At 31.2% G+C, this 12,693-nt stretch overlaps 1 protein-coding gene across 1 annotated transcript; it reads left to right on the plus strand.

Annotated features, from left to right (window-relative positions):
• Nucleotides 1-5,984: 5,984 nt before the first annotated feature.
• On the plus strand, nt 5,985-9,850 carry LOC127083518 (7-deoxyloganetin glucosyltransferase). The gene is made up of 2 exons (XM_051023822.1): nt 5,985-6,589; nt 8,686-9,850. Exons 1-2 carry the CDS (start codon nt 6,073-6,075, stop codon nt 9,633-9,635), a joined length of 1,467 nt encoding a protein of 488 aa, XP_050879779.1. The 5' UTR covers nt 5,985-6,072; the 3' UTR covers nt 9,636-9,850.
• Nucleotides 9,851-12,693: the final 2,843 nt, after the last annotated feature.

The following is a 12,693-nucleotide window of genomic DNA, read 5'->3' on the forward strand; positions in this document are numbered from 1 at the left end:
TTACCATCTATTCTAAGACCCAAAAGCATGTACACGTCCTCTAATGTGACGGTACATTCACCAGTTGGTAGGTGAAAAGTGTGTGTCTCAGGTCTCCAACGTTCACACAGAGCCAAAATGAATTTGACATCAATTATGGCATTTACGACATGCATAACATGACCGAAACCCGCACGCTCTATGTAAGGTACGCACCATGGGTCTGGATAAGGCATTGGGTGTGAACGTTGACGAAATTTCTTGGGATCCTTTAAAAACAAACAATATAAACAATCATTAGATTGGACTTTTAAAAAACTAATTACAAACATACGAAAGAGGCAATGTTCAAGAAAAACTTACGAATGAGGCAATGTTTGCCCTAGTGCCTCTGTGTTCTTGGCCCATGGTAAGAAGAGACATGACTGCAATGTAGAACGAAGCTTGGTGGATGAGAAGTTTTGCCGGAGTTCTCTGAATAAAAGTGTTAGTGGTTGATGAAAACTTGCAAGAATGACCCTCTATTTATACTCGTTTTCAAGTAGACTGAATATGCAAAAATGTGACAAGTGTAAGGCATGCGTGGTAGTGTTGGCATGCATTGGTGCAGACTAGGTGGGAGTTGTCTTGTCTTGGGGAAGACTTGGTGGAATCTGATGATGCAAAAATGTGACAAGTGTAAGGCATGCGTGGGAATCTTGCAGAATAGGTGCAGACTAGGTGGTAGTGTTGGCATGCATTGGTGCAGACTAGGTGGGAGTTGTCTTGTCTTGGGGAAGACTTGGTGGAATCTGATGATGCAAAAATGTGACACGTGGAAGGCATGCGTGGGAATCTTGCAGAATAGGTGCAGGCTAGGTGGTAGTGTTGGCATGCATTGGTGCAGACTAGGTGGGAGTTGTCTTGTCTTGGGGAAGACTTGGTGGAATCTGATGATGCAAAAATGTGACAAGTGTAAGGCATGCGTGGGAATCTTGCAGAATAGGTGCAGACTAGGTGGTAGTGTTGGCATGCATTGGTGCAGACTAGGTGGGAGTTGTCTTGTCTTAGGGAAGACTTGGTGGAATCTGATGATGCAAAAATGTGACACGTGGAAGGCATGCGTGGGAATCTTGCAGAATAGGTGCAGGCTAGGTGGTAGTGTTGGCATGCATTGGTGCAGACTAGGTGGGAATCTTGCAGAATAGATGCAGGCTAGGTGGTAGTGTTGGCATGCGTGGGAATCTTGCAGACTAAGTTCAGACTAGGTGGAGAATACATTTCATGGATAGGCAGTAGACGTGTCAAAATTATTACATGCATGCAGCTGCACCTAGCCTGCAAGATTCTTGCATGCTTTACACGTGTCCAAGTTTTGCACGCGTTGCTCTTGGGGAAGACTTGGTTGAAGACATGCATGCAAAGATGTGTGGGAATCTTGCAGTATAAATATTCAGACACATTTTCACAATATCTTCACAGCAATCCTCACAAAACATTCACAATATCTTCACAGCAATCCTCACAAAACATTCACAATATATTCACAGCAATCTTCACAAAACATTCACAATATCTTCACAGCAATCTTCACAAAACCTTCACAAAACATGTCATCTTCTTCACAATACAAAATCAAAGCTCACGTCAATGGTGAGACTTATGAATGTGATATGTCTGGCTTCCTATTTAGAAACACTGAATGCACTCGGTTTTGTCTAAATAGAGGAGCTGACTTCTCTTATTTGAAAAGGAAGATTGAGTCCAAACTAAGACAACCCGTGTCCCAAATTTTTTATCAACAACCTTTTTTTTCAGAAAAATAACTCTGTCAAGTTTTATAAGTCATTGATACAAAATGACATGGAGACACAATACATGCTTCGTAACCATGAGTACTCTGGTTACGAATACATAGTGTTGTACATTGTGTTGGAACAACCTCAACCAACTCAGAATATTCAATCACAGGTTATTGATCCTGTGATTGATGACGAACAAGATGTTGAGCACCACGTTGAAGACGATGTGGTTGATGATGCTGAAGACGTGGTTGATGACTTGGTGAACCGTCATTCTGAAGACGAAGACCAAGCTCAAATACCTATAGCGCAACGCTACTCACCGCCTGCGCACTTCACAACACTTAACTTGGGCGAGGATGAGCCCTCATCAGATATGTTCTACAACCCATATATGAGGTCTGATGAGGACTTAAAGAAGGGTGACCAATTTCGGACCAAGGAAGAGTGTCTGTTAGCAATAAAGAACTGGCACTTGAAAAATTGTGTTGACTACGATGTTATCAAATCAAATTCGGAAAGATACGTTATTGTATGCAAAAATCCGGAGTGTGGGTATAGGTTGATGGCATCGTACAAGAAGAAACATAATGCGTGGGTGATAGGGTCCATATCTCAAGCTCACATTTGCATCAACACCAACATGGCACAGGATCATCGCAAACTTAGCCATGATATGATCTGCCATTCCATATTACCTCTAGTTGAGGCTGACCCGTCACTGAAGGTCAAAACAATTATCTCCCATTGTGTGGCTGTTTTCAAATATACACCGTCATACAGAAAGGCTTGGTTAGCGAAAACCAAGGCAATTGAACTTGTATACGGTAACTGGGAGGAATCATACAAACAACTACCACGCTACCTGGCTGCACTACGATTGTATTCACCTGGGACGGTTTCTATAATGGAGACCTTGCCGGCACAATCCCCTGACGGAACTCGTCTAGAAGGTAATGGAATTTTCCATAGACTTTTCTGGGCATTCCGTCCCTGCATCATCGGGTTCACATTCTGCAAACCACTTGTTCAAGTCGATGGAACTTGGCTGTATGGGAAATACAAAGGATCGTTACTGATGGCGGTCGCACAAGATGGCAATTCTAATATTTTCCCAATAGCCTTTGCATTGGTAGAAGGAGAAACGGCTGCTGCTTGGAGTTTCTTCCTTAAGAATCTCCGAACGCACGTGACTCCACAAGCTGGCATCTGTGTGATTTCTGACAGGCACGCTTCAATAGACAGTGCATACAATAATCCAGCAAATGGTTGGCATGACCCCCCGTCTATGCATGTCTACTGCATCAGGCATATTGCTCAAAATTTTATGTGGGAGTTCAAGGATAACTTCTTGAAGCAACATTTGATAAACGCAGGGTATGCATTAAACCAACCTGGATTCCAATACTACCGTCGGGAAATAGTATTGGCAAATTCTGATGCAGGGAGGTGGATCGATAATATTGACAGAGCGAGGTGGACTAGATCATACGACGATGGGGTGAGGTGGGGCCACATGACAACAAATCTTGTGGAATCAATGAACGGCGTCTTTAAGGGCATACGTAACCTCCCGGTAACCGCATTGGTGAGTGCGACCTATTTTCGGATGGCAACGTTGTTCGTAACAAGAGGCAGGCGCTGGAATGAAGTGTTGCAGACGAGTCAAGTATATAGTGATGCCTGCATGAAGTTTATGAGGCAGGAATCTGCCAAAGCCAGCAGCCATCGGGTTATGGAATTCGACCGCCATGGCCACACTTTTAGTGTCAAGGAAACAATTGACCACAACCAAGGGCTGCCCAGACAAGAGTATAGGGTCCTAATACCAGACCGTTGGTGCGACTGTGGTCAATTTCAGGCCTATCGTATGCCTTGTTCCCATGTCATTACAGCGTGTTCACACAGCCACTTCGATGCATTATCGCTAGTGTCTCCAATCTACAAAGTTGCAACATTGCTCAATGTATACGACAATCCCTTTCCGGTGGTAGCATTGGAGGCGTATTGGCCAGAGTATGACGGGGAAATTGTTTGGCACAACGAATCGATGCGGCGGAATAAAAGTGGTCGCCCAAATAGCAGGCGCATTAGAACTGAAATGGACGTCGCAGAGGAAATGCAGAGGAAGTGTAGCATATGTAGACAACTAGGGCATAATAAGAACAAATGTCCATATCGTGGATCTAGTTCCACAACTTAGTTTTCATATTCATAAATCTGTGTACCAAAATCATTTTAAATTAAAGTTTACTTTTTATTCCAAATAGAAGATGACACTTGAACAACAAACACAAACATCTAACATTACAACACCAATTACTAAAACAAAAACAAATACTGGAACAAAAACAAGTACTAAAACAAGAACAAGTACTAGAACAATAACAAATACAACAACAACATGACAAACAACCATTAAAATCTAAGAAATTACAACAGTTAACACTATGTCGTCTGATCCATGCATCATTTGGATACAATCAATGTCGCTTTCAACTTCAACCCACCAACGTATCGTTTCTCCAGTTTCAAATGAGAACCTTGTTCTAAGCCTCTGAATCCTTCTGATGACTTCACCAGGTTGGTAATCTCCCTCTAACCAAGACATCAAGGACCTTTTTAGTTGGTCCAACGAACGGATGTTCCAAAATTTCATCTCCATTGGAGGTTTCAAAGGCGAGAAAATAACATGCCCATCCCTTTTTAAGATTACTGGTTCAGGATCCGGGCGCCTTGATGATGTTCGCTGCCATGACGACGGTCTTGGGGATGCCATGAACTCAACTTGATAGAGAAGGTGATAGGAAATAGTGGTGAAGAAAATGCAAGGAAATAACACTTTATTTATAGGAAAAGATCTGGGTTGTACACCAGTCTACTTAACCCTAATTAGTGTCGCACTTGATTAATTAATCTTATGGGGAATTAGGGTTTCAATTAGGTCATAACTACCAAACTTTAATTATAACCGATCAATAAACCCTAATTATAATTGATAAATTAACCTTAACATGATTAACCCTAATTCTTCCAAAAATTTTAAATAATAATAATTACTTATAAATTAAATTAATATATATATATAAATTAATATATGTATATATATATATATATATATATATATATATATATATATATATATCTTGTAAATAATTTTATTTATATATATGTGTTAATATAAATTAATATAATTTATAAAAAATATAAATTCATAAATTAAAAAAAAAAAAAAAAACATATTTTAAAAAAAAAAAAAAAAAAAGATTTAAGGGTAGGCGTCACTCCTAGTGGCGACTTGCCCTACCCTTTAAGGGTAGGCGCCAACTAGGGTGGCGCCCATGTAGAGAACTAGGGCAAAATTTGCCCATTTTGGTAATTTTTTGGAAAAAATGGGTATTTTTGAAATTTTTTTAAAAAATCTGGTTATTTAAAAAAAAAATTCTATGTTTGTTGCTTTAGTTTTTTAAAGAATCAAAATAATTTTAAAGCTGTAAAATTGATTTTAGAATGATTTTAAAAAATTTGTATGAAAAAAAGAATGATTTTGAAATTTTCAATTCTTCTATGTAGATAACGAATAAATTTGTTGATAATTAATTACCCGTAAAGTGCATAATGAATTTGTAATATTTAATAACATATAAGATTTAACTATTAAATATGAAATGACACTAACTAATAAGTATGTTGATAATTAATTACACCTAAAGTGCATAATGAATTTGTAATTTTTAATAAAATCTAAGATTTAACTAATAAATATGAAATGATATTAAAAATATATATATATATATATATATATATATATAGGGTAATGTTAACTTGTGCCCCAAGAGCATACGTTAAGAAATCCATAAATAAAAAATTTATTTTGAAAAAATAAATAAAATTATTAATTATAAATTTCTAATAAATTTAATACACAATTTTCAAGAATTTGTTTTTTTATTTATCTCTGGCCACAAGTTAACATTACTCATATATATATATATATATATATATATATATATATATATATATATATATATATATATATATATATATATATATATTATATATATATATATATATATATATATATATATATATATATATATATATATATATATATATATATATATATATAAAATTAATTAACACCTGTAAACTAGTTTATATGTTCATCAAATAGAGCCAAAATTGCTACAGTTGATTCTTTGCATTATATAAGTGAAGCTATAGAACGCAAGAACAGCACAACGAAATAGTACAATATTTCCTTCACCTTAAGAGCCAATAATCTTCTCTTAAGCACCATCTCGTAAGAAACATGGTGTTGACAGTAGTGTCCTACACACAAAAACCTCACGTAGTTTGTGTTCCATTTCCAGCACAAGGTCATGTAAACCCTTTCATGCAATTAGCCAAAATCCTCAGAAGCATTGGTTTCCACATAACCTTTGTCAACAACGAGTTCAACCACAGACGTTTGATTAGTTCTCTAGGTGAGGACTTTGTGAAAGGTGAACCAGATTTTCAGTTCGAAACTATCCCTGATGGTTTGCCAGAATCTGATAAAGATTCAACACAAAGCATTGCTGCATTGTGTGATGGAACTAGAAAACATTGTTATGGTCCATTGAAAGAGCTTGTTAAGAAACTTAATAGCTCTTCAAATGTTCCTCAAGTTACTTCCATTATGTATGATGGACTTATGGGCTTTGCTAGAAAAGTTGCGAAAGATTTAGGTCTTGCAGATCAACAGTTTTGGACTGCTTCTGCTTGTGGCTTGTTGGGTTATTTGCAATTTGATGAGCTTGTCAAAAGAAATATCCTTCCCTTCAAAGGTTATAATTTCATTTTCTAAACAATTTGGTTTTCTATATTGAGACATAGTCAAGTTAACTAGTTCATGGAATTTTATTATTTTCAAACAGTTTTAGGAAATAATTTAACAAAAGAAAAAAACCTCAAAGATACATTTTAATGACAAAATTGGAAAAAGAATGAAAAATTAGTTAACTAAACTAAACTCTTAGAACTAATGATATCAATATTTGGACTTACTCAAAATCTTCCAACAAAAATCAGATTTCTTGATTTAGATGATAATAAAAATAAATATAAACATCTAATCATTCATGCAATAATGTATGGAGGCTAATCAAAATTTACAATTATGTGTGCTTAGACTATCAGAGAAGACCAAGAAGATGTTTTTGTTTTAAATAAAAAGTCCTAAAATAAGTTGAATACTATTTAGCATAAAATAATATACTACATATTATAAAAAAAATAGATCAATCATATTAATCTATTTTAATAAATATGTTTAATAATTTTATTAGGTTTAAATATACTTTAAGTCTTTACGATTTATTAATTAATTAATTAATTAATTAATTTATTATTAATTTATAAGTATCAACAATATACACTCAAATAATACATATCAATTGAAGTACTTTACTCACCCTTTACAATTTATTTATTTTGTTCTTAGTCTTTGTAATATTTTGTTTAAGTCACTGCAAATAGGAATATATCACTTTTAATTTAACTTATGATCCTTAAGATTTTATTTTAATATTTATTTTGAAAGATTAAAATTAAATATTTTACATATAACATGCACCAATTTCAATATGAGTTCATCTTTTTAGAGATTTAAATAAAATAACAAGAGCAAAAAAAACCTAATGGTGTATTTGCAAAGACTAGAAGATAAAAATTTGGAAACTTAACAAAATTTTATTTAAAACTATTATTATTATTTTATTATTTATTTAAAAGTTGTTGATTTTTAAATATCAACAATTTATTTAAATTAATATATAAATATAAATAAATATTATTATAAGAGATTGACAGAAATTTACACCTTTTTAACTCAACTAACATATATCAGTTGAGCTATCTCCACCAATCCTATTATTTTATTTTATTTGTGTTGCATTTAATTATAAATTTGTTAATTATTTCAATAATTTAAGAATTAACTATATTTTTTTATTTAAATATATTATTATAAAATAGAATTAAAATATAATATTATATAATCAGATATTTAAATATTATGTTAAATATCAAATTAAAATTTAATCTTATTGATTGTTAATCTGTTTGTCGATTTACAAATATATCAAATTACTTATTCAAAATTATTAATATGAAATATTTTTTTAATTAAACTAAGATATTATATCAAATATCCAAAAATGAGAGATACTTGCCTTCAAATAAAGCCTATGACAAATCTAGATGAGATCTAAATTTAAAAAATCTTAATCATCTAGATTCTTACATATCTTAGTTTATTCTTCTCATTTGTACAAATCTTAGTCTATTCTTGAAACAATAGAATTTCAATGTATCATTTTTATAATATATTTGAAGAAAACAAAACATTTACTACTTTGTCCCTATTTGTTTATTAGGTTTACACTTCCACCTTATTAACTAACTCTCCACAAATATAATAAACAGTAATATTTTGATTTTGATTTTTTATAACTTTTTTCTAAAACAACTTTAATTAATAGTAGTATATAAAAATTTGATTAATACAATTCATACTTTGATTAATATATATTTTGATATTAAAAAGTATGATTAATTAGTAAAATAAAATTGATTAATTGAACAAGAAAAGTTAGTTAATATAATTTGTAGTTTGGTTATTGAGTATCCTCAGATAAAAAAATAATCTTTTTTTATTGAATCAATTTTGATTAATAATATATATAAGGTTGGTTAATAAAATTCATAATTTAATTAATAAGTTCTCAGTAAAATAAAGTTGATTAATAGAGTTAAATAATGGTTAATATATTCTACAATTTAGTATATAAATACGGTAGGTGTCAAATGCTATAAAAGATAATACTGCAATTGATATTTATATTTTATTATTATATATGACTATTAAGTTTTTTTTCTTCAGATGAAAGCTATATCAGTGATGGATCCTTGGACAAAAATCTAGATTGGATCGAAGGAATGAAAGACATCCGAATGAGAGATCTTCCAAGTTTCGTTAGAACAACAACCTTAGACGATATCAGTTTCACTTGCTTTGGTTTCGAATCTCAGACATGCATGAAACTATCATCCTCAGTCATAATCAACACAGTCCAAGAGCTAGAAAGTGAAGTCCTTGATCATCTCATGGCCATAAATCCCAACATATACAACATAGGTCCACTTGAGTTTCTAGGTAACCATTTTCCTGGCAGAGAAAACGGTTTCAAAATCCACGGTTCAAATCTTTGGAAAAACGATGTAACATGTCTCAAATGGTTAGACCAATGGGAAGCTAACTCAGTCATATATGTAAACTATGGAAGCATAGCCGTCATGAGTGAGGAACACTTGAAGGAGTTTGCATGGGGATTAGCAAACAGTAAGTTACCGTTTTTATGGATTAAGAGACCTGATTTGGTAAAAGGAAAAGGAAAATCAACACCATTGCCACAAGAGTTTTTGGATGAGGTTAAGGATAGAGGTTACATAACAAGTTGGTGTCCTCAAAGTGAGGTACTAGGTCATTCATCGGTCGGTGCGTTTTTGACTCATTGTGGTTGGAATTCGTCGCTCGAGAGTATATGTGAAGGTAAGCCTATGATTGGTTGGCCGTTTTTCGCGGAGCAACAGACGAATTGTAGGTTTATATGCAACACTTGGGGGATTGGGATGGATATTAAGGATGATGTGAAGAGAGAAGAGGTGACTGAGCTTGTGGTGGAAATGATAAAGGGTGAAAAGGGGAATGAAATGAGAGAGAAATGTCAAGAATGGAAGAAGAAAGTGGTTGAGGCTGCTGATCCAGGTGGCTCTTCTTATGATGATTTTTATAGGTTGCTCAAGGAGGCTTTTAATTGTGATGTTGTTTGAGTTTCTAGCAACTTCTCTCAATCATAAGGTTGTCATGTGTTTTAAAATATATGTTAAATTTGTAATAATTGGCTCTAATTTGCCACTTTATGTTATGTTTCATGTTATATATGTCTTCTACAAAGGTTTGTATTTCTATGTAAAGATTATGTTTGTATGTATGTATTTTGATGATTCGGTAAAAAAATAAATGATAAGATTTTATTGTTTAATAATTATGTATTTGTTGATTGTTTAATAAATTATTTATTTATTTATCTGCTTTGCTATTAAAAAAGTGTTTTGGTAAAAAGCTTGCAACTTGGTACTTGTTGTTCTCACTAATTTGACAAGTCTTCTACTTGTATGTATATATGTCCATATATAGCACTATTTTGTCAGACACTGATTTGATATTTTTCTTATCAAAAAGGAAAAAGGGAATCTAATTTGGCTTTTTCTGTTTGTATGTTTGTATGTTTGTATGTCAGACAATTTGTGATGGGTTCGTTTGGCTTTTATGTTTTGAATGAATGCATTCATTTGCAATTTGACATGGACCTGTGAAAAACTCAGCACAATGTAAAATGATAATGTAAGGAGTACACTATTGTAGTAGGGCTGAAGACTTCATATAAGGAAACTACCGACTCGTGTAGCATTAGTAAATAGATGAATTTTATGCCAAAACACAGACATTAATTGCGTGTTTTGTCCTGTCCATAAAACATGTCGACGTCTTTTTTTATGATGTTATTTTACTAAAAAGTATGGGAAAACATGATGATCATTTTTTTTAAATAATCAATTTTTTAAAAAAAATTTCAAAAATAATCACAATTTTAAAAAAATTACAAAAATGACAACTTTTGTGCCCTAAAGACACATGGGCGCCACCTAGATGGTGCCTACCTTTTAGTTGGAGGGCAAGTCGCCACTAGGAGTGGCGCCTACTCCTTATTTTAATTATTTTTTTTGCTTTTTTTTTAAATTTTTTTAATATGTTTTTAATATTTTTAAAAAAAAATTTAAATCTTTTTTAACTTATTTTAAATTTATTAATTTATATTTATTATAAATTATATTAATTTATATTAATACATATATATAATAATATTATTTACAAGATATATATATATATATATATATATATATATATATATATATATATATTAATTTATATATATTAATTTAATTTATAACTAAATAATATTATTTATAAATTATTAAAATATATTAATTTATATACATGTAAATAAATAATATTATGTATATATTTGTAAAATACACAAGATATATATATATAAATATATTAATTTATATATATTAATTTATACTAATAAACACAATATATTTATATTAAAATAATACACCAGACAAATATTATAAAGTTTAATTAAAATGCATTATTAATTTGGGATTTTTTACGTATTATGCGGTCCCTGGTACGATCCGCACGGGGAGGTCTAACTACTCATCTAGACGGCTCACGTGGTGGTGATGCTTCCCTATTCCCACCCCTAGTCCTAACGCGTCCCCTTGCCCTTTGCCGCTGTGGTTGGATAGAAGTCCCTTCAATGCTGTAGGAAAGGCGGGTGCCCTCTGCGCCCTCAAAGCTTTGTCTTGGTGGGACAAACTGACTCCTGTTGGATGCGCCCTCGAAATGTGACCTTTGGTAGTTGAGGGTTGAATCGGATTGGCTAAAGAACAATGTCTTCTACAAAGCTTTGTATTTCTATGTAAAGATTATGTTTGTATGTATGTATTTTGATGATTCGGTAAAAAAATAAATGATAAGATTTTATTGTTTAATAATTATGTATTTGTTGATTGTTTAATAAATTATTTATTTATTTATCTGCTTTGCTATTAAAAAAGTGTTTTAGTAAAAAGCTTGCAACTTGGTACTTGTTGTTCTCACTAATTTGACAAGTCTTCTACTTGTATGTATATATGTCCATATATAGCACTATTTTGTCAGACACTGATTTGATATTTTTCTTATCAAAAAAGGAATAAAGGAATCTAATTTGGCTTTTTCTGTTTGTATGTTTGTATGTCAGACAATTTGTGATGGGTTCGTTTGGCTTTTATGTTTTGAATGAATGCATTCATTTGCAATTTGACATGGACATGTGAAAAATATGTTTCAGTCTTATTGACATGCCCTGTTATTGAAATTTTTTATCCAATATGTTTCAGTCTGAAAATAATTTTTCAATTTATCCCTTTTTAGTTAGGGTTTGTTATTTCAAATGATGAGGGGATGAAGGTCCATTGTTCGCAGTTAGGGTTCGTCACTTCACATGTCGAGGATATGAAGAAGGATTTTTTTTTATTTTTTAATATTTTAAATACTTTATTAAATACTAATAATAATTAATATAATTGATTTTTAATTATTAATTCTATATTTAAAAATCAATTATTTCTAATATTAATATTCTAAAAATTAATTAATTTTATTATTAATATTTCAAAAATAATAATATCACAATTTTTTTATTATCATGAAAAACTATAATTATTTACAATTTATTTTAAATATTTTTTTATAATTTTTTTTTAATTAAATCAATTATATTAATTAATTATACATTTAACATTGAATGTAATTTATTTATTTATTTTCTTCTTAAAATATAAGTTATGCAGATTATTAGAAATGATTTTGGTTTAAATTCCTTAATTGCTAATCATGTAGTATATATTTAATATCATTATTTCAAATGATTCATGTATTAAAATTATTGGAGTTATAGTATTAAATGAATAGTCAATGAATGATTAAAATTTGAAGGATATTTTCTCAACTCATAAAGATACTAAAAAAACAAAAAAATTCAAATTAACTATATAATTTAGAAATAACTTTTTTTATAATATATTAAAAAAATAATGTTTATGACTTTAGATTGATTCTAAAAAAACAAATAAAAATTAATAGATAGTTTTAAATTTGAAATATTTAGGTATATAGATAACAGAAAATTTACATAAAATAAAATAAAATACTTTATTAAATATTCCATTATATCAATAAAATGTATTTCTTCCATTGTAATTCTTAAAAAAATCA

Source organism: Lathyrus oleraceus, chromosome 5, assembly GCF_024323335.1.
Source record: "Lathyrus oleraceus cultivar Zhongwan6 chromosome 5, CAAS_Psat_ZW6_1.0, whole genome shotgun sequence".
NCBI lineage: Eukaryota > Viridiplantae > Streptophyta > Magnoliopsida > Fabales > Fabaceae > Lathyrus > Lathyrus oleraceus.